Source organism: Vairimorpha necatrix, chromosome 2 (assembly GCF_036630325.1).
Source record: "Vairimorpha necatrix chromosome 2, complete sequence".
Taxonomy (NCBI): domain Eukaryota; kingdom Fungi; phylum Microsporidia; family Nosematidae; genus Vairimorpha; species Vairimorpha necatrix.
In genome coordinates, this window is record NC_088817.1 from 429,899 (window position 1) to 450,356 (window position 20,458).

A 20,458-nucleotide genomic window follows, 5' to 3' on the forward strand; every position below is an offset into this window, starting at 1 on the left:
ATAATTATTTTGTATTTTTAATGTTTAAAGTGATAAGAAATTTTTGTCCCTTTCTTGCTCCTCTTTTTTTTTGCACTTCAATTTTGGGGTTCGAAAAAAAAATTGAAGCGCTTCAAAGGGGGGGGTCTAAAGTATCCTTAACCCAAACTGATGTTTCTAAACTTCCCCTTGACATTAATTGTCCACGTCAACTCGTTATTCCTGTCTATGAAATTAGCTACAAGACAATAAGAATATAATTGGGTCAATATTAATGGTATTTAAGAGACAACAATATTAAAGCCGCTGTTATTTTAAGACGCAATAAAGTATAAATGGTTGTGATTGATTGTATTTTTATACCTAGAATAGCCTCCGTACTCTATACATGACTAGACTAGATATAGCTGAAAACTCGTTGAAAAAAAAAGCTTAGGGTTTACATCACATTGACTAAAATTGGGAGAGACACTATAAAAACAGGTCATTAGATATAAGACTTTTGTATAAAGGCAAGGGAGCGTGTTCAATATGCCATTGAGCATGTGCATTCCATATTACAGCAAGATGTCATTTACATTTTACACCTAACTAGGCTTGACAACATATGCGATAAAGAGTATTCTGTTAAGGTAATGTGGTTAATAAAATTTCATTTGTTTAAAGCAGTAAAGATTTTGTGATATCAGCTACATATATTCAAATAAGCGAATGACAATTTTAACCCCATTTGTTACATGATGTAGCAGAAGTACTTCTGGTCGTATAGTAAACGTCTAATCACAGATATTAACTTAAAAATTCATAAAAAAATAGTATAGCTCTCATTGAAAATAAAACTTTGTTATAACATAAATTTAGCGAAAAAATCAAACTAGATTTTTTTTTATGATATATAACCAAAAAAAGGTTCGTTATAATATTAAAAGTCTAAATTATAGGATGCTAAAATGAAAAGTATATTTTCTCGGCATCCTTATATAACCTGTTTGTGTACTATTAATCTTAACTGTTAAATTAAATTGAAGATCACATAAAATGATAACATTCTAGTTCTACGGAATATTATCATGAGAAAACAACCTTTTGATGTATCAAATTTAAAATTTTGATCATGTTTAGGGCATTTTTTATGCATGAAATTTAAACAAGTGCAAGGAAGTATATCTCGGAGAGTATGACTTGCGCAAACTAAACTATATTGGCTTAAGTATAAATATAATTGTGAATTTTCTATAATAAAAAAGACCTGCTCATATGGTTCACATCGTCTATTGACTATAATTTATTCTTCGGGCGTTACATATGTTAAAAATATAGATGTTTTAGGTCATTTATAGATAATCTTAAAGGAGTTTCAGAAAAAATATCTGTATATATAAACATAGAGAAATATCAACAAGGTTTTAGCAGAACATCTACTATAATAGTAATAATGGTTACTTTAATGATGGGAAAAGCTAAAAATAATCTGTCATTAGAATTGTTTTAGAAGGTATTAATGCTTAAGAAACATCAAGCCAACTAAAAATAAGAAATATAAGAATTTCAACATTATTTCATATTTAAATATGATTTTTTTAGCTTATCTAGCAAATGAACTGGGACTAATACATAGCAAATGAACTGGGACTAATACATAGCAAATGAACTGGGACTAATACATAAATCCCAGACAAGAATAGTTCCTTATGTAATGACATGGGATGGAGTGGTGACCAAATATCACAGAAAGTACATCAGGGAGCTAGAAATCAACCCTACCTGGAAGCATATATCCAGTCTATTGTGATGAAGAAGACTCTAGAGTCCATCTCTTTGGAACGACGACGAGGATACGATCAGGAGGATGCAGGAGAAGAAGAAGTGGCTAGAGCTGTAAGCGCACTAGCGAATATGGTGACTGTTAAAGAAGTGGTGTCGGCAAAGGGGAATGAAGCTGCTAAAGTGAAGTTGGAAAACATTAATAATTCCACAGAAACCAAAGTCTGTGAAAAGCTGAATCTTATGAGCGATACCGGGGAAAGCTGTGCTATGAACATCTAATCTTAATGATAAATTAACTCAATAAATCTTTTATATTTTTAGCGTATCTATAATTGATATCTTATTTATAAGAAAAAAAACTGATAATTAAATCAACACAAAAATTACTTGACACCTACGAAAGATACAGCGATACAGATACAAATTTCATAGAGTAATCTGAATAATAAAAGGCTGCAAAATGAATATATATACTAATTATTAACGCAAAATTATTCTGCGAGATGACCCATTTAAAAAAAGACAATCAGAGAAAAATATTCAAAGAACATGACAAGAAATATTAATTAAAGAGAAAAGTGCTTTTTTTATGTAAATATGTAAAAGAAAAAGTTGAATCATGTGCACCTATCAACATATTCCCAAATTTAAAGACCAACAGCAGGCCACATTTACAAGAACTAGTAGAAAACCATTATACATATAGGAAAAAAATAATATCTAAAACTATTTGTATAAATATGAATGTATAAAATGTTTTTTCGATGCTAATAGGTTTTACGTTGTATTATGATGAATAAACTAAAATAAAAGTCTTCTTATATTGGAAAAATATTAAGATTTAAATAAAATTTCTTGTTTGTTATTAAATCCCTTGTATTGATATATTTATTTTTGTTTTAATTAGAATTTGTGTTATAAAAAATTTGAGAAGAATCAAAAAATTCAATGGAAGCTATTCAAGTTTAATATTAAAATCAAAAACTAAGATGTTATTAGAATAAATGTTATGGTAGTGGTTAATGCATAATCTAATAGAAAAAAAAATTAACCCCGAACTATAGGATTTTTGTTTGGAATTGTATCTCACTAGTTAATTGAATAAAAAACATTTCAGCCGAAAAATATTAAAAGATGTGTATTCTAAACTTAGAGTTCGCCAAAAGTATTGATTTTTTTGATTTCTTAGCAAATTGTTATTATATTGATGCAAAAAATTAAGAATTAAAAATGCTTACCAAAATAATCTGTTTCAATAGCAAAGGAATGACCAATTTTCACATTTAGCATGATAAGTATTTAAAGTAGAAGATAGCCTATGGTTTAGTTCAAAAAACCAGATAAGACTGATAAAATGTTTATATACCAAGCGCCGATTTTGTCAATTTTAAAATAACCTGATAATTCTTCATTTTTGTTTTTAAAGTTCTAAACATTCCTAAACATATAAAATACCGACTCTTGTTGAGAATAAGTATTTTATTTAGCACAAAAAAATAAATGTGTAACTAGAATCAATCTTATTTATCTGGAGTTATGAAAAAAAAGAGAAGATTTGAAGATTAAATTTGAGATTTTTTTGATTACACAAATTCGATTTGGATTTATACGTCTTATTATGTAAAAATTATAATAATTATAATAGACTAATAAGTTCTTTTTATTTAAAATTATTGTTTTAGGAATTACTAGAGACACATTAACCCTTGTTTTACGTATGATAAGGTTTATAAATAGGCTTAAAATTTTTACTTAAAAGTTAAAAATATCCTACAATGGACTTAAACATTATACAGGTTCTAACATAAATAATTAAGCAGGAGAAAATGTTGAGTTTATACTTACATCGAAACAAGATATTTACTACAAATAACTGTCGTACAAAAGATTTTTTTATTTTTTATTGATAAAATAAATATCATAAAAGAATTTCAAAATCATAAACGAAAAATTCGGACATATTAAAGTTTATTTGCCAGTTTATTCTGCAGCGTTATACTTAATATTTTACTTATGGGAGATAATTAGGGATTTATAGGAACAATCAAGAAAAAACCAAAAAGATATATACTGTGTTCTTCGAGGGTGGCACATATTAACGATGATGTCTTGCAATAAAGCATAATTAATACATAAAAATGCTATAATACACTTTTTTTAAAAGTGTTAATCAATTTACGTTGACAAGATGTTTCTTTCTTATTTCCATATATTGTTTAGTGATTCGGATAGGAGAGCTGATAAAGTTTCGCAAGATATTATCATAAATAAAAAGACCTAATACTATCATGTGTTAATATCTGAAAAAAAATAAAATTGAAGAAATTTAATACTACTTGATAACACATTAGAACACGGAATATTTAAAAGTATAAATGAAGCTAAAATAATGCAGCAAAGTAAATTCAAATTTTCTCTTTTAAGTATGTATTTTGTAAACACATCAATCTTTTAAACATAAAGCATGTTTTTTCTCAACAATTGTTTGTATTTGATAAAAAATATACAATTTCTTCAATTAATCGAACTCCTAAACTTTCATTAATAAATTGCAAAATGTCCTTTTTTTCAAGAAATGTTATGATATTCTTTATTACAACAAAGTATTTTTCTTTAATAATTTCATTATCTTGAAATTCAGATGTAAATGCTTGAGCTAAAACTATATGGAATTCTTTTTTTGCACACCTTTTTACGTTTTCTTTTATATTTAATTTTAGTTCTTGACAAAATCTAGATTTTTCTCTAATTTTATACTCATTTATTGTGTCTTTTTTGATTAGACTATTTGTTAAATGAGTCTGAAAAATATCTTCAATAATATTAATTCCCGCATATAATTGTTTTTCTTCAAAGTCGATTCTTACATCATCATAAAATATATTTTTTATTTCTTTATTAGAAACTTCTGCTAACAATTTGGATATTTTGTCTTTCAGCGTCGTTTTTAGTAATATATTTATTATAGTTTCTGTCTCAATTTCTTTTCTTATTCTCTCTCTCTCATAGATCTCATCTTCAAAAATATTTTTTAATAACATGTTTTTAAGAATTTCATTGTTCCTTATAACTTCAGCACTATTAACCTCGATAGATTCGATAACGATTGATCTATCAACATTATCATTTTTAATATAGTATATACAAGTTACATTCTCTATTTTCGAAAATAATGAAGTTACTTTACAAAAAAATTCTAAAACATCTTCTTTAAGAATCAAAAGTTCATCAATTTTTATATTTAATATAGCTTGAATAAGGCTTTCTGAGTTTATACCTTTACTATTAGATATTAATGTATATGATTCGTCGCCTTTCAGAGAAATAATATGCATTCCAAGCGTTTTTAAAAATTTAAATATTTTATCTTCTAACAAATGATTTTCATTTAAATACGTTTCTGCTTCTATTAGTATACAAATTTCGACTAAGTATATGATTGGACAATTAAAATAAATTATTGTCATCTCTAAATAAAATGTTATGTAGTCAATTAAAGTTTTCATGTCATTCACGTTTAGTGTTTCTGTTCCTATTATTTTATTCAAATTTCTTTCGTTTATTACATCAGCAAAAAAAAGCAGATGTGCAAATATCAAATTCATAGCCGATCCTGTGTTATAAAGTATTCTATTTACGATAAATCTTATCTTTTTGTGGTTCTTTAATAATCCAAAAAAGAATTCTATACCTTTTTCCTTGTCCATGTTTTCAATAAAGAAATATTTTCCAGGATTTTTCGAAATTCATCAAAGCATTCTTTGTTTATTATTTTTTTTTCGTCGTTGCAATTTTTATCTTTTCTTATTATATATTTGTATTCTTTATTATTCTCTTTAAAAATTATATATTCGTATCGAATCTCAATTTTACAAGCAAAAGTTTTCATTACAATCTTTGTAGACTCGCAAATTATAACGTTTTCAGGAAGTGGCTTTTTTACTTTTTCATATTCGAAACCCATACTTAAGACAATTAAAGAATTGAGCAGTACTTCTTCTAAATTTTCTTTATTAATGAAATTTATTTTAATTAAAGGGTAAAATTCTTCTGCGTTTAACTCGAAGAAGAAACAGTAATTGTGAACATCAATTCTAAATCTAATAATTCTTTTATTATCATATTCTCGCAATACGCAATCAATAGTAGAAGCAGGAAATATGAACTCAGAATCTATGTCATAGAAAGGCGGTTTAATATAATTTATCATCTGGTTTATATGGCTAGCCTTTTCACTTATACTGCTGAAATAAATTTCCCAGGCTTTCTTGGCCTTTCTTCGTTGTTCATTTATCTTTGTTATATTTTCGATTACCGATTTAAAAAATTCGTAAAATTTTAGATCTAACGAGTCGTACAACAAAATTATAGAATTATCATATGTTAATCCTATAATGCTTCTTAAATTTTCTTCAATTTCAACCGTAATATCATCCACAGATCTATTTTTATAATTAATTTCAAACTGTATTTTTTTTTAAAAAATATTTGTGCATGGTTCCATTTCAACTACACATTTTAGAAAAGTACTACCTTTAATATTATGCATGTATACCTTAAAATATCGTTTAAAAGGATAGAATTCATCATAATCTTTAAGTTTTATTTTGTTTGTTACAACTTCAAAGAATCTATCGTATAACTTTATATCAGCATTTACAAATTTGAAAGCAGTTAATAATTTAAGGAAATTCATGGGTCTGTTTATTTAATACGAATTTATAACAATAAAAAGCAATATATTGGTGGAATAGCAACGATGATTTGCAATTTTATGTTGCTAATTTAATAACAAGCAATACACGGTATGTTTTGTTTAGTATTTTGTGATGAAAAATAGAAATTTCTTCTTTAATTTATTTTATAAATTTTGATTAAAAATAAATTATTTCTAGAAATATGCTGTATTTTGAAAACGTAACATATTACTTATGTGTACTGAATCAACAAATTAGTGAATTTACTTTAGTAAATTTTAAAAATCGTTTATGGCATAAAGTAATTTATTGAATATATATTAAAACCCCTAAAATCTTACGAATGTAATCAAACAATGTATATAGAATTTAATAATTGATAAACATATATGCCATATTTATATTTTTGGCTAAATGCACTTTAGTCCCCCCTTACCAAAATAAATACAGAAATTTTTATTTTTAGCCCAGATTTTTGAAAATCAAACGAAAAAAACGAGAAGTAGGAAAAAAATATCGAAATTAAATATGTTAAACATATATGACCTTCTTGCGAATGAACTGGGACTAATACATAAATCACGGACATATATAGTTCCTTATGTAATGACATTAGATGGAGTGGTGACCAAATATCACAGAAAGTACATCAAGGAGCTAGAAATCTAGCCATATCTGCTGCATACATCCAGTATATTGTGATGAAGAAGACTCTAGAGTCCATCTCTTTAGAACGACGACGTGGATACGATCAGGAGGATACAGGAGAAGAAGAAGTGGCTAGAGCTGTAAGCGCGCTAGCATATATGGCGACTGTTAAAGAAGTAATGTCGGCAAAGGAGAATGAAGCTGAAAAGGTGAAGTTGGAAATTATTTATAATTCAACAGAAACTAAAGTCTGTGAAGAGTTGAATCCCATGAGCGATACCGGTGAAAGATATGCTATGAAAATCTGAGCTTAATGATAAATTAACTCAATAAATCTTTTAAATGTATTAATAATTGAATGATATAACATTAAACCTATAAAATATAAAAAGAACAAAAATGAGGTATGAAGTGATCATAACTATAAAAAGATCAAATTGCGTGGTGTCTAATAAAACATTGTTTTTATGTATATAATTATTAACATTGACTTCGTTTTATTCTTAAATATAATTGTTTCTGAAAAAAATTCAAGTTAAGAAGAAAATATAACTAATTGAGACCATGCAGGGCTTTAATGGAATGGATAAATCAGTAAAAAATTATAATTAAGAACATAATAAAACAAACATTATTGAAACAAAACATAGTCATTCTTTAGGATTTACAATAAAAGACAAGAACATTGATTGAATAAAAATAACTAATACCTCTAAAAGTATAAAAATATAGACTCAAACAATGTTTAACAAAAAAAAGTCATTTATATTAATAAAACTTAATATATTGATTTTAAGAGATAAAAAACTAAAATTTTTCTTTGGACTTTTTTAGTTATCAGAAAAGGAAATATAAAAAATCAAAATTATTTATTGGACTTTTTTAGTTATAAAAAAAGGAAATATGAAAAATTTTGAAATTTATTAATATCTTGTGTCGTTTATAAAATTATATTATCTAATATAAGTGGTCTAAATGTGTTATATAGATGGCACTTACGGATCAAAAGTATTTAATTGAGAATATTTTAGTAGATTGTTAAAAGCATTGGAGTATTTGTTTTTATTCACTCTTACCACACTCTTAAAATTTCAGCAAGATAATTTTATAATGATTAAACAAGACCATAAGAACATTAAAAACAATGATATTTCATCTACAGAAAAACGGGATTCATTGAGCGGAATTGTATACGAACAAGGTATTAAAACGAATAAGTCAATTCTATATATATGTAGATTGTTTTTTCTAATTAACTATAAAAGAGAAACATATGTGCTATCAGCCCCGTTTATATGCTTAAAAATTTTGCCCGTTAATTTATTTTGTTATAATTGACTTCAATTTGTAATAAATTCTCACAACTCTCTATATTACAATACATAATTCAATATATTCTTTTTTTTTATACTCAGTCAATATTTAATCTGTCATTAAAGCAATATATTTTGTGACTGAAAGCCAAATTAGAAATAAACTATCATGTAACTATTTATACTAAAAAATAAACAAATGGTTTTGTTTAAATATTTGAGTACAATAAACATCAAAAACACCTCCATAAAGTAATGTTACCTACAAATTAGACATAATATTACAATCGATAGAAGTTAGAAATTGTAAACCTTTTTCAGGAAATGATCCTAGGTCTTAGTATAAATATATGCAAACCCCATACTTATGATCCAAATATTTGTTGATATAATTACACTAACTAATATAACTACTTATCATAAATTTAATACATTAAAGAAACAAATCTAGGAATAGTTGAACGATAATAAAAGTTAATATAATTAAGACAAAAAATATTATTATAATTTTAAATTCGAATGTTGTGTTTGAATAAAATTATATAATAAATAGACTATTTATTTATAAATGTTGATCTATTTTTCTTGAATAATAAATCCCTAGCATAGTTAATTCCCCTTTCGTTACAAAAATTCTGAGTATCCATGTGGTTATGTGGAGTTATGACGTATTTATCGTGGTAATCGGGAATTGGTTGTCGGTAATTTTTACTGTCCCTTAGTAAATTTATACATTCAACACTGTAAATGGGTATCTTCTTATCAAAAGTTATATTACATGTTAAATATAAATATGATAATGTTTCGTTGTCTTTTGAATACATTCCTGTTATATAATAATCTTTTGTATCATCCAAAGTAATACTTGTTTCGAGAAATATTTTGTTGTCTAAATAGTTTTTTCTGTGCGAACAAGAACCTCCTTCCTGTGAACTATATTCATTAAGCTCGTTCTTTATGAAGTGACTAAACCAGCTGTATTCAAAATAATGACATCTATCGGGATTTGTTAATTTCCATTCTAAAATGTCCCTAACAAAGACTGTTTTTTTCTTTGGTACTTCGTTCAATATATAAACATAACTTCCTGTATCAGATGCATTGTAATAAAGAGGAATAGTTATTATACATTCATTTTTCTTCTTAAGCGACAAAAGAAGCTGAATAGTTTCACAATAAATTTTCATCATAAAAAAAATATATGAAAAAAGCATGGGTGACAAAAAATTATATATTTATATTTTTAATTTATAGAATAAGTTTGAATTATATAACGAGTTAAAATGTCTAAAAAAATGTTTGCAAAATTCTATATTTCCACTAACTATTTTTTTGATAGGTATGTTTAAAGTTGTCCTTATTTTTTAAAAATTTTGCAACCCCTGAAATTATTTGGACGAAGAAAACTATTAAATAACGTAGCTATGAATCATAAAATAATTTTAGCTCTTAAAACATGTCTTGTATCATTAAGATTAAACTATTTTTATAATAGTATTCATAATAACTTTTTACAAATTTATAAATTAATAGATGAGTTCTTTCTTTTATATTTTATACCTTTAAAGACAAACTTCTTTTTATGTTTTATTTTAATTGAAAAACTTTAGAGCAATTTTATCAATGGTTAAAGCTTTTACTTTTATGAACTTAGTGCTATAGTATATTTTTGAAGGTTATTGGCGCATTGGGTCACCATTAATAACTATTTGACAGATGATATTTATGACATTTGTTAATATGATGTAGTCCTTGACATCCTAATTTTAACTAAAGAATGAAAATTGGTTGTAATTAGTAAATTGTTGGTAGTATAATTTTAAGGCTTAGTCCTTCCTAGTTTTGCGTTTATTAATGTTAATTAAAGTTTAAATAATAATTTATAAGTATAAATATATTTTTTCTCTGTTATAATTTAAGCTTATACACGAGTTTAATTGAAAATTTTAGTTTTGAATTTTCATGTAAAGCCTTGTTCAAACTTATAGTTCTCCTTCTGGATCACCTTTTGTATACACCCTCCGGGGGTCATTCAAAGTCCTTCGAGGGATTCTGGAAGTTCTTTACTATAATATGATTTAATAATAATTTAATTTTCAATCTATAAATGTCATTACTAATTGTAAACATGGCAAACAAGATCTATGGTAGAAAAAAAGAATCATGTTTCATAAAAATAAAATAAGTAGCCTGATGTTTCAAGTTTGACAATGAGGAATATAAATAGTAAGATAGAATGATCAAAACGATTAAAGTATATAATCGAGAATAAAATTGTGTCAATTTTTTCCACAATATGAATAATTCCCGGGCAATAAAAGTTCCTCGTAACGACATATGTTGTATTAATGAAAAAATCTTAGGAAGCTATAGATCGATTCCGTATATGAAATATATTTTCGTATCTAATTATGCTTAAGAAGACTTTAAATTCGAAATTGACGGATCTAAGACGAAAAAAACGATGGAGTGGAAGCTTGAGAGGAATATTTGTCTTATGTTGTAAATTCACTGTCTGAGTGACACTATGACAAGGTCTATGTGCATGTGTAGATAACCCATTAAAAAAAGCTCAAGAAACATTTTTAATCAGTAATTAATAAATGTAAAGAGGATGTTCTATATATTATCCGAGAATATCTTTACAAGTATATGTCTCAGAATAACTTAAAGGATTTATTAGATACTATCGATCATAATCTTAACTCTAAAGGGTTGGTTCTTAATACTATTGTTAATATGAAAACTTGGGTTTATTTATTAAAAAATATACAAGGAGGATATGTCAATTATATCGATTGAACATTGACATATGACATGTGTTACAATTCTTCAAATAATAAATTCTATATGTGTCATATACGAAAAATCTTCAATTCTATAGATTTATAATACGCGTATATGTACTGCCAGATAGCATCGGCGTATGGAGAATATTTTTGTTGTAGAGTTTGTCTTAAAACAGAATTGGTAGACTTTTTGAACACATCGTTTTTTAATTAATTTTTTATTCATTATTAACTACTTTTTAATTAATTTGCTTATAATTTTTAGTAAAAATTTTCTAAATGCTCCATTTGGATAAAATAAAAAGAGAACGAAAATAATAAAAATATGTGTAAAATGCATATACAACCCATAATCATTTGTATTCCAAAAATCTCTTTTGTCTTCCATCAAATTATAAAATTTTTTGTCTTGTGATTTATGATGGTCAGCTTAGCTTTATGGCATGACGATCATATTTTGGATTACATATAAATAATAATTTACATTCTTGTTCTTAAACTATATATATCATATTATTTCTCTTTCTGCGATTTATTAATGAAATTCCTTATCTTGCACTTATGACTTTAGATTACATTTTTCACGGTCAAATTTAGTATTAGTATTGGTATCTTCATTAAAAATAAAATTTTGACAAAACCTCTTAGTTATTTAATTGTATAGATTTATGTTTGGTCAAATAATTATTATTTAAATAGATACGAAACGTAATTCGCATCAAAAGTATTGTTTGTAATGTAGATAAATCTATTTTCTCTTCATTGGATGATATGACAGGCTTATTTGTTGTTTATTAATTATTTAAACGCAAACGTGGAATCGTAAACAATCAACACACAGCACAATGCTCAAAGCATTACAACAGAAGTCGAAATTTATCTATTCATCTGTTTAAAACTTACTTCAATTTACATTCTTACGGCATATTAAAATATTGATTGTAAATAAGTCTTTTACGCACGTATATTAGAAAAAGAAGCATTTTTAAATCGTGCTTAGATGTAAAAATATTATATAAAAAATTCTCATGCTACAAAATTCTGTGAATTTTAAGATTAGATGAGGCTTTGATGATATCGCATCCATAGCTAATATTGCCGGGTTTGAAATCATTTATTTTTTTAAATTTCTCAAAGAATGTCAAAAAAAATCTCAAATTTATTGAGAAGGACCATAATTAAAAATTATATATTTTTAACAAAAAAAATTTCTTCAAAATTCTCATTATTTAATATGAATAAAAAAATTAAAATTCGAATCAAAACTATGAACTTCAAGTTTTAAATCCTAGAATGTAATAAATATTTTGATAGATCAAAAAATCATTGTTTATACACAAAATATATTCTCAGAAAAAAAATAAATAATTTTTATTAACCCCTATGATTCTACTAAATTATTTTTCATTTTATATTTATAATGTGTTTTGTTCCGAACTATTAAATAATAAAAATTCTAACGACCTTGATCACAAAAATAATCCTATGCAAAGTTAACATACAAAAGATACAAATGAATGTGCGGAATTTGTTTTAGTAACTTTTGAATATGATGATACAAATCTTGACGATAAAAATAAAAAATTACAATTAGAAATTGTCAACAGATTTCAAGGTCTTTGCTTTCACACCACAGAAAAGTTATATAAAAATGATAATTTTATTTTGAAAGGTGTTTATTATGGAATTGGCGACATTATGGTTTCAAAAAATGTGGCTAAACTAATTTTTGATGGCATTAAAATGGGCATTTCAAATATTGACATGTCTAATATCAATTTTTTCAAATATAAAATATCTAATGATGAAAATTTAAGATTTGAAGTCACAGAAACATTGATGTATCGAAAAAATATTGCTTTAGGCTTACATGCTTTGAATCTGTTTACTGATTTTCTTTTTGATGGAATAAAGCCTAAAGTAGATTGTCATGAAATATTTAGTATAATAGCAAACGTTTTTTATGCAGCGTTAAAATGTCATACACTTATTTTTGAGTTTTATATAGAAGAAATGCAACTAAATAATTTTCAAATAATTAACTTTTATAACGATAAAGTTCATTTTGAATGTGAACTTAATACGTTACAGAAAAATTTTTGCACCGATTATATCCGTATGATAACTACTGGACAAAGTAAGAGTATCAAATATTTTTTTAATTAATAACAAAAAAAATATTTTCTATTTTTCTAATATATTAAAAAAATTAAATTTACATTTTAATGTTTATCAGGTTCTAGGCATGAGTAATAAATTAGTTCAAAATACCTAAAATCTAGTCTTGTTTGCATCTTATCTCCATCTTTTCTATGTTTGATACTTTATTTGTTTTTTTAATATCAAATCTTACTTATAAAAATTTCAATTTCTTTATGCTCCTAAAAACAAAAAAAAACATAATATGTTATAATAATAAACTTATAAAGGGTTAAAGGCAAATCGTTGGTGTATATCTTAAAAATCTAGAGCGCGTTTTTTTGTTTACATTAAAAATAAATATATAATAGTAATATCGTCTTCTAAATTATTTTTTAGAATATTTTTTTTAAAATTTATATAAATAAACACGCAAATCTGGTTTAAAATAAAAGCAAGTTTTTTTTCTTATATATGAAAATATTCAGCTTGTAACTTAGTAAAGTATATATAAAATTTTTTATAAATGGAGTAAGGAAATTTGAAAAACTCGAAAGCAAATCTTTTATTAAGTCTTTTAGAATTTGAATAAATAGAGCAACCATTTAAGTCGATAAAAAACAAAATTTAAGATGATTGTAATTCAATATTTACGTGTTAAAAAATTATATTTTTGGTTCAGCAAAATTTAATTAATTAAATTTTTTTTTCGTGTTGTAAATAAATGATCTAGTTAAAGAATTATTAGGTTTATTTTAATTGATATTGACTTCAGAACAATGTTAATTCGTACTAATATTCACCATTTGGTATTATAATATCTTCTTATAGTAATTTGTCAGCAAATTTTGAGCTATCATTGAAAATATATTTTAAACTGTAAAATCTATCAGTACTTAACCACATTTTTGACTGTAAAGACAAAAAAAAATAGTTACTTAAATTGATTAAGTTAATATAATATGTTAACCATTTATTTATTAAGGGTTCTAAACCCTACATCCCCCCTCCAGACGGGTAGTCTCTCCATCTTCTAAACAACTCTTCCTTATCTCTTTCAAATCATAATGCCTCTTTTTAACAATTTTACCATCCAGTAGTCTCACAATATATGAATCATTTTCACTTATAGCTACGATCCTTCCGCGACCCGTGAATCTTCCCTTGTCTGTTTTCGCACGTGTACCTAAATTTTCTCTCCTAGCGATTCTTACCTCTTGGCCTACTGTAAATGTCTCTCTGTGTCTTCTCTTGAACCGACCAGCATATTTTCCATTTTCATCATTTTCAATTATAACTTCAGCAGTTTGATCTCTCCACGCTTCCATCGGCGTACATTTTATTGCTGTATGTAGTGTATTATTATATCCTTTGATTGCTCTTTCTATCTTTTCAGAAATATTCCCATCATTTTGCTTTATCAATGTCTCTCTTATAGTTCTGATGCATCTCTCGATTCTACCATTACTCCTATGAGCTTCTAAGCCCACTTTCCTATGTTTAATATCATTAATACTACACCATTCTTTAAATCTATTACTTACAAACTCTTTTCCGTTGTCTGTCACATATTCCTCTGGAAAACCATCTTCCCTTATCCACTTTTGTAATACCTCTATAACTTCACTACTCTCTTTACATCTCAAATTCGAACCCCACAACCTTCTAGTAAAGTAATCAATACCCAGTAACACATACATATTCTCTCCACCTATGTCCATTAAATCCAACGCCACTTTCTCCAATTTCTTTCTAGTTACTACAAAATCACATCCTCCTGTGTTTTTCCTATTGTTAATCCCACATATTTTTCAATTCTTAATTACCTTATTAATATGATCTTTCATACCAGGCCAATACCATCTTTGTTTAATGTTATAATAAGTGCCTTTGACACCTCTATGGTTTAACTCCTCATGTACTCTTGTTATTTCATGTTCTCTACTATCTAGGCTCAATATCTCTTTCACCTCACCTGTGGAAAATTCCCAATACTGTTTACCGTCCTTTTCTTTAATATGTTTCTGCTTTTTTCCCAAAATTTGTTTTTCGATCACTTCTTTTCTCTTGTTGTCCTTTTCTTTTTGTTCATCCGAAACTTCTACCTGATCATACTGCCTGCTTAACGCATCTGCATCTGTCATCAACTCCCCTTTCACATACTCTATTGTAAAGTCAAACTCTTGTATCTGTTCTACCCATCTGTTTATTCTGTTATTATTGAAGTATGGCTTATTTCTGATCTCTGCTAATGCTTTATGATCCGTCATCAAATGAAATTTCCTTCCTCTCAAATCACTTTCAAACTTCTTTATTCCAAAAAACACCGCCAACATCTCCTTCTCACTTATCGTATATCTTCGCTCGGTAGGAGTCAACATTTTCGATGCCCATTGTATCGGAATCCACTCACCCTCTTTATTTTCTTGTAATAGAATTGCTCCGATCCCCGTATCACACGCATCAGTTCTTACTCTAAATAGCTTTTTTCCGTCCGGAATCTTCAACTTTTTCATATCTCTCAAGCCTTGCTTCATATCCTCAAAGGCTCTTTCCATATCCTCCGTCCAATTCCACTTAACATCTTTCTTTAAAGCCTCAGTAAGCCTTACTGTTCTATACGCATAGTTGGGAATAAAGTCTCTAAACCAACCAGTTAGTCCTAAAAATCTTCTTAACTCTCTAACATTCTCAGGTTTTCTATATTCCAATGTCTCCTGCTTTTTAATCTCATTCGGTCCCATGACCTCCCCATTAATTGTTACTCCCAGCAACATCACCTCATCTTTTTTGTATTGTATCTTTGTTTGGTTTATTCTCAACCCACACTCTTTAAACTTTTTAATTACCCTCTCTAGTAACTCGTCATGCACTCTTACGTCTTTACCATGAATAACTATATCATCCATATATACTTCCACGCCTTTACCTCTGAATTCATCTAAAACTCTGTTCATTACTCTCTGCATTATATGAGGCGAATTCTTAAACCCCATAACCATACTATTCCATTCGTATACTCGACCATTCACTTCAAATGCTGTTTTGTGCTTATGGTGCTCCTCAATCTCAATATGATAAAACCCTTCTTTTAAGTCGATAACCGTAAATACTTTTGACCCCTGTGTGGCTCTCATAATATCCTTAATTAACGGTAGTGAGTACGGGTCCTTGTCAACCAAATCGTTTAACGCCATCAAATTGCTTACCAATCTTACGTCCCCATTTGGTTTTTCAAGTGCTCTTATTGGACTCCTCCACTCACTTTTGGAACGTCTTATAACCCCTCTATTTTCCAACTTATTCAAGTACTCCTCAAATTTCACCCTAAGGTAGTATGGCACATTCTGCCCTCTTTTCACAACCTTTTCACCTTGCTTAGTATTTATTGGACACTTCTCTCCTGTGAGATATTTTATCTTTTCTTCTGATTCTTTAAAAACTTCCGGATACTTTTCAATTAAATTTTCTAACTTATTTACTGTTTTACATCTTTTCCCTTCATTGTTGATAATTGGTTCTTTCTGTAAAACTTGTTCCTTTTTAATTTTATATTTTTCCCTACCAGCTACACTTTCATGACATTCTCTAGCGTAATGCCCTTCTTTCTTACATATAAAACATTTTGTAGTTTCTCTGATTTCTCTTCTTTTCCTATACATCCTAAGATTTTCTTTTCTTTCTTCCCTAAACTCTTTCAACACTTTATCCATAATCTCTTTAATCATTTCTTGTCTTTCTTTTGACTCTCTCTCAAATTCTGCTCCTTTTTGTAAGCCTTTATAAATTTCCTCCCAACTGCTCCTTCCGTCACAAAAATTTTCAAAAATATAATCCTGCAAGTTCGCAGATGCCAAATCCATAACATCTTTCCACTCAACTTTCTCAACTTTCAATATTAACTTTAGTCTCTTATCTATCCTAATTGCCTCTTTCTCTAATGTTCTAGCCTCTTGACTACGGGACTCTCTTGTTTCCCTGTTCATCCTTGTGTTCGCCATGTTAACCATTTATTTATTAAGGGTTCTAAACCCTACATAATATATAAAATTTTTCTTTTATTGATGCAATGCACTAGTCTTGATATTATATTGTAACTATAAAATTTGAACATGTATACACTGTGTTTATTTTCCATAATGAGGGGTAAAAATAATAAGGATATATAACATCCCCCCTCCAAGACGGTAGTCTCATACTAGAACTCATTAATCCCAAGCAGACCTTTAAAATCATAATGCCGCTTTTTCACGATCCTACCATTTTCCAAACTAACTAAGTACGAGTCACCTCCGCAAACTTCCTTGATAACACCATATCCTAAAAACCTTCCTTTCTCATACTTACTACAACCCAATAAGTTCTCTTTCTTCGCTACCCTAACTCTCTGACCTTTATAGAATTTCTCTCTTTTGCGAGCCACAAACCTCCTACTATAAAATCCTTCAGGTCCATTCTCGATCATAACATGGCCCGTTTCGTCTCTTGAGGCCTCAAACGGTGTACATCTCAACCCTTCATGATAGCTGTTATTATAACGCCATATACATCTATTAACCTTGGCTTCAAAATCCACAGCATCATCTTTCAATATTCCTTCTCTTATGGTTCCTATTACCCTTTCCACTCTTCCATTACTTCTATGACTTTCTACGCTTACTTTCCTATGTAATACATTTTCCTCTGAACACCAATTCCTCATATATTCATTACTAAATTCTTTACCGTTGTCAGTAATTATTTCTACCGGTTTCATTCCTGATCCACACAACTGTTTTAAAAATCCTACAACCGAGCTTCCGCGTTTGTCCTCTATTACTTTTCCCCAAACGATCCTAGTATAATAATCAATCACGACCAACACATATTTCCCTAAATCTCTAAACTCAATCAAATCCAAAGCAACCTTTTCCAAATAAAATCTTGAACTAACAAAATCACAACCACCACTCTTTTTCCTATTATGTATTTGGCAAACTTCACACTTTTTTAAAACATCCTCGATATCCTTCTTCATACCCGGCCAATAAAATTCAAACTTCATTGCATAGTACACTGGTCCTAAACTTCTATGTCCCAAATTTTCATGAGCATTGACAATTAAACCTTCACGCAATTCTTTCTTTGGAATCTCCGCTTCTCTACCAGAGTCAAATACCCAAATTTCCTTTCCATCAACAACTTTAACATGCTTGTCCCATTTACCCTGTGCCTGTTTAATACTTCTCTCCTTATTCATTAGCGTTTTCTCATTTTCATGTACCCTACTCAGTGCATCTGCTACAACCATGGTACTAGGCTCTCTATATTCAATGCTAAAGTCGAACTCTTGAATCTTTTCAATCCACCTGTTAATTCTATTATTGTTAAATGCTGGTTTATTTCTAATCTCGATCAATGCCTTATGATCAGTTTCTACCCTAAATCTTCTTCCGCGTAGTTCATATTCAAACTTTTTAATTCCCCAAAAGACTGCATACATCTCCTTCTCACTGATTCCATATCTCTTTTCCGTAGGCGTAAACTTTTTTGATGCCCACTGTACTGGTACCCAATTACCTTGATCATCTTCCTGCATTAAAACAGCACCCATTCCAACATTACTCGCATCCGTGCGTAACAAAAATTCCTTATTATAATTAACAATTGCTAAACCTTTTAAATCCCTAATCACTTCCCTTAAACTAATATATTCTTTTTCCATTTCTTCTGTCCATTTCCAATTACTTCCTCGTCCTTTAAGAGAATCCGTCAACGCCAATGTACGTTTTGCATAATTATCAATATGATTTCTAAACCATCCAGCCAGCCCAAGAAACTTCCTAACATCTGATACACACTCCGGTTTGGGAAATTCTAACGCTTCATTTTGCTTTATTTCAGATGGCAGTATCTCCTTGCCATTAACTGTTACTCCTAACAACATCACCTCTCGTTTACATAATTGAACCTTAGCCAAATTAATTTTCATATTATTCTCCTCTAATATATCCACAGCCTCTTTCAACAATTTGTCGTGACCCTCTCTTGTCTTACTATGAATCACAATATCGTCCATATAAATTTCGATTCCCTTACCAATAAATTTTTCAAAAATCCCATTCATTATTCTTTGTAATATCTGCGGAGAGTTTTTAAACCCCATGACCATCGAATTCCACTCGTATACCTTTTTATTAAACTCAAAAGCCGTCTTAAACCTATCCTTCTCTTCATCTCAATACTATAAAACCCCTCCTTTAGATCTATCACGGTAAAAAATTCAGATCCCTGTGTACTTCTAATAACATCTCTTATCCTAGTTAACTCATAAGGGTCCTTCTCTACAATGTCATTAAGAGCAATTAAAATACTTACTAATCTTATATCACCATTCGGTTTCTCAATCGCTCTAATGGGATTTCTCCAGTCAGATGTCGACCTTCTAATTATCTTTCTTCTTTCCAAACTATTAATATAATCTTCCGTCTTCTTCAACAAAGCCTGAGCTATAGCCTGCCCTTTTTTAACAACTTTCTTGCCTTCTTGAGTCTTGATAATACATTTTTCAACCTTACAAAAACTAATATCTTCATCCTCTCTTCCTCCTACCCGTGAAATAATCTCCTCTAAATACGCGATGCCTCTTACATCCCTTCTCAACAGAACTCTCTTATTATTGTCCCTTTTGCTATAATCTTGTATATCCCCTAAATTTTTCTTCTTACGTTTTCCACCATCAACATTATAATAATCACATTTGTCCGAATTGGAATCGTCATCAAATTTACCCCCTAAGTCTAATTGCACTTTACATTTACCAACATAATTAAAACTACTTTTATTTCTTCTGTCTTCAGAATCTCGCCTCATTCCCCTACAAAATCTAACACTATGGCCTAACTTCCCACAATTGTAGCAACGCATATTCTTTTTATTTTCCTCACGAGACAACTTATTCTTCTCCTCAAATTTAGCCCATAACGCTAGGGACAACTCTTCAAATTCTTTTTTTCTCACTTGTTCCTTTTCCTCCTGAATAGCTAGCAACTCTAATTTTTCCTCAATTTCCTTCCAACTACCCTCTTGCGAGATCCTCTCAACAATAAAATTTCTCAATAAAATAGAACCTCTCCTAAAAATTTCT

The 20,458-nt window shown here is 28.4% G+C and overlaps 3 protein-coding genes across 3 annotated transcripts; all 3 read right to left on the reverse strand.

The window, feature by feature from the left end:
* Window positions 1–4,220: 4,220 nt before the first annotated feature.
* On the reverse strand, window positions 4,221–6,442 carry VNE69_02117 (uncharacterized protein; the record flags this gene model as incomplete). Its single annotated transcript, XM_065472665.1, has 3 exons — window positions 4,221–5,396; window positions 5,438–6,211; window positions 6,257–6,442. The coding sequence occupies 3 exons, from the start codon at window positions 6,440–6,442 to the stop codon at window positions 4,221–4,223; spliced, it is 2,136 nt and encodes a 711-aa protein (XP_065328737.1).
* A 2,516-nt stretch (window positions 6,443–8,958) lies between these two features.
* On the reverse strand, window positions 8,959–9,618 carry VNE69_02118 (uncharacterized protein; the record flags this gene model as incomplete). Its single annotated transcript, XM_065472666.1, has 1 exon — window positions 8,959–9,618. The coding sequence occupies one exon, from the start codon at window positions 9,616–9,618 to the stop codon at window positions 8,959–8,961; it is 660 nt and encodes a 219-aa protein (XP_065328738.1).
* A 4,703-nt stretch (window positions 9,619–14,321) lies between these two features.
* On the reverse strand, window positions 14,322–15,476 carry VNE69_02119 (endonuclease; the record flags this gene model as incomplete). The annotated part of the gene is made up of 2 exons (XM_065472667.1): window positions 14,322–15,120; window positions 15,193–15,476. 2 exons carry the CDS (start codon window positions 15,474–15,476, stop codon window positions 14,322–14,324), a joined length of 1,083 nt encoding a protein of 360 aa, XP_065328739.1.
* Window positions 15,477–20,458: the final 4,982 nt, after the last annotated feature.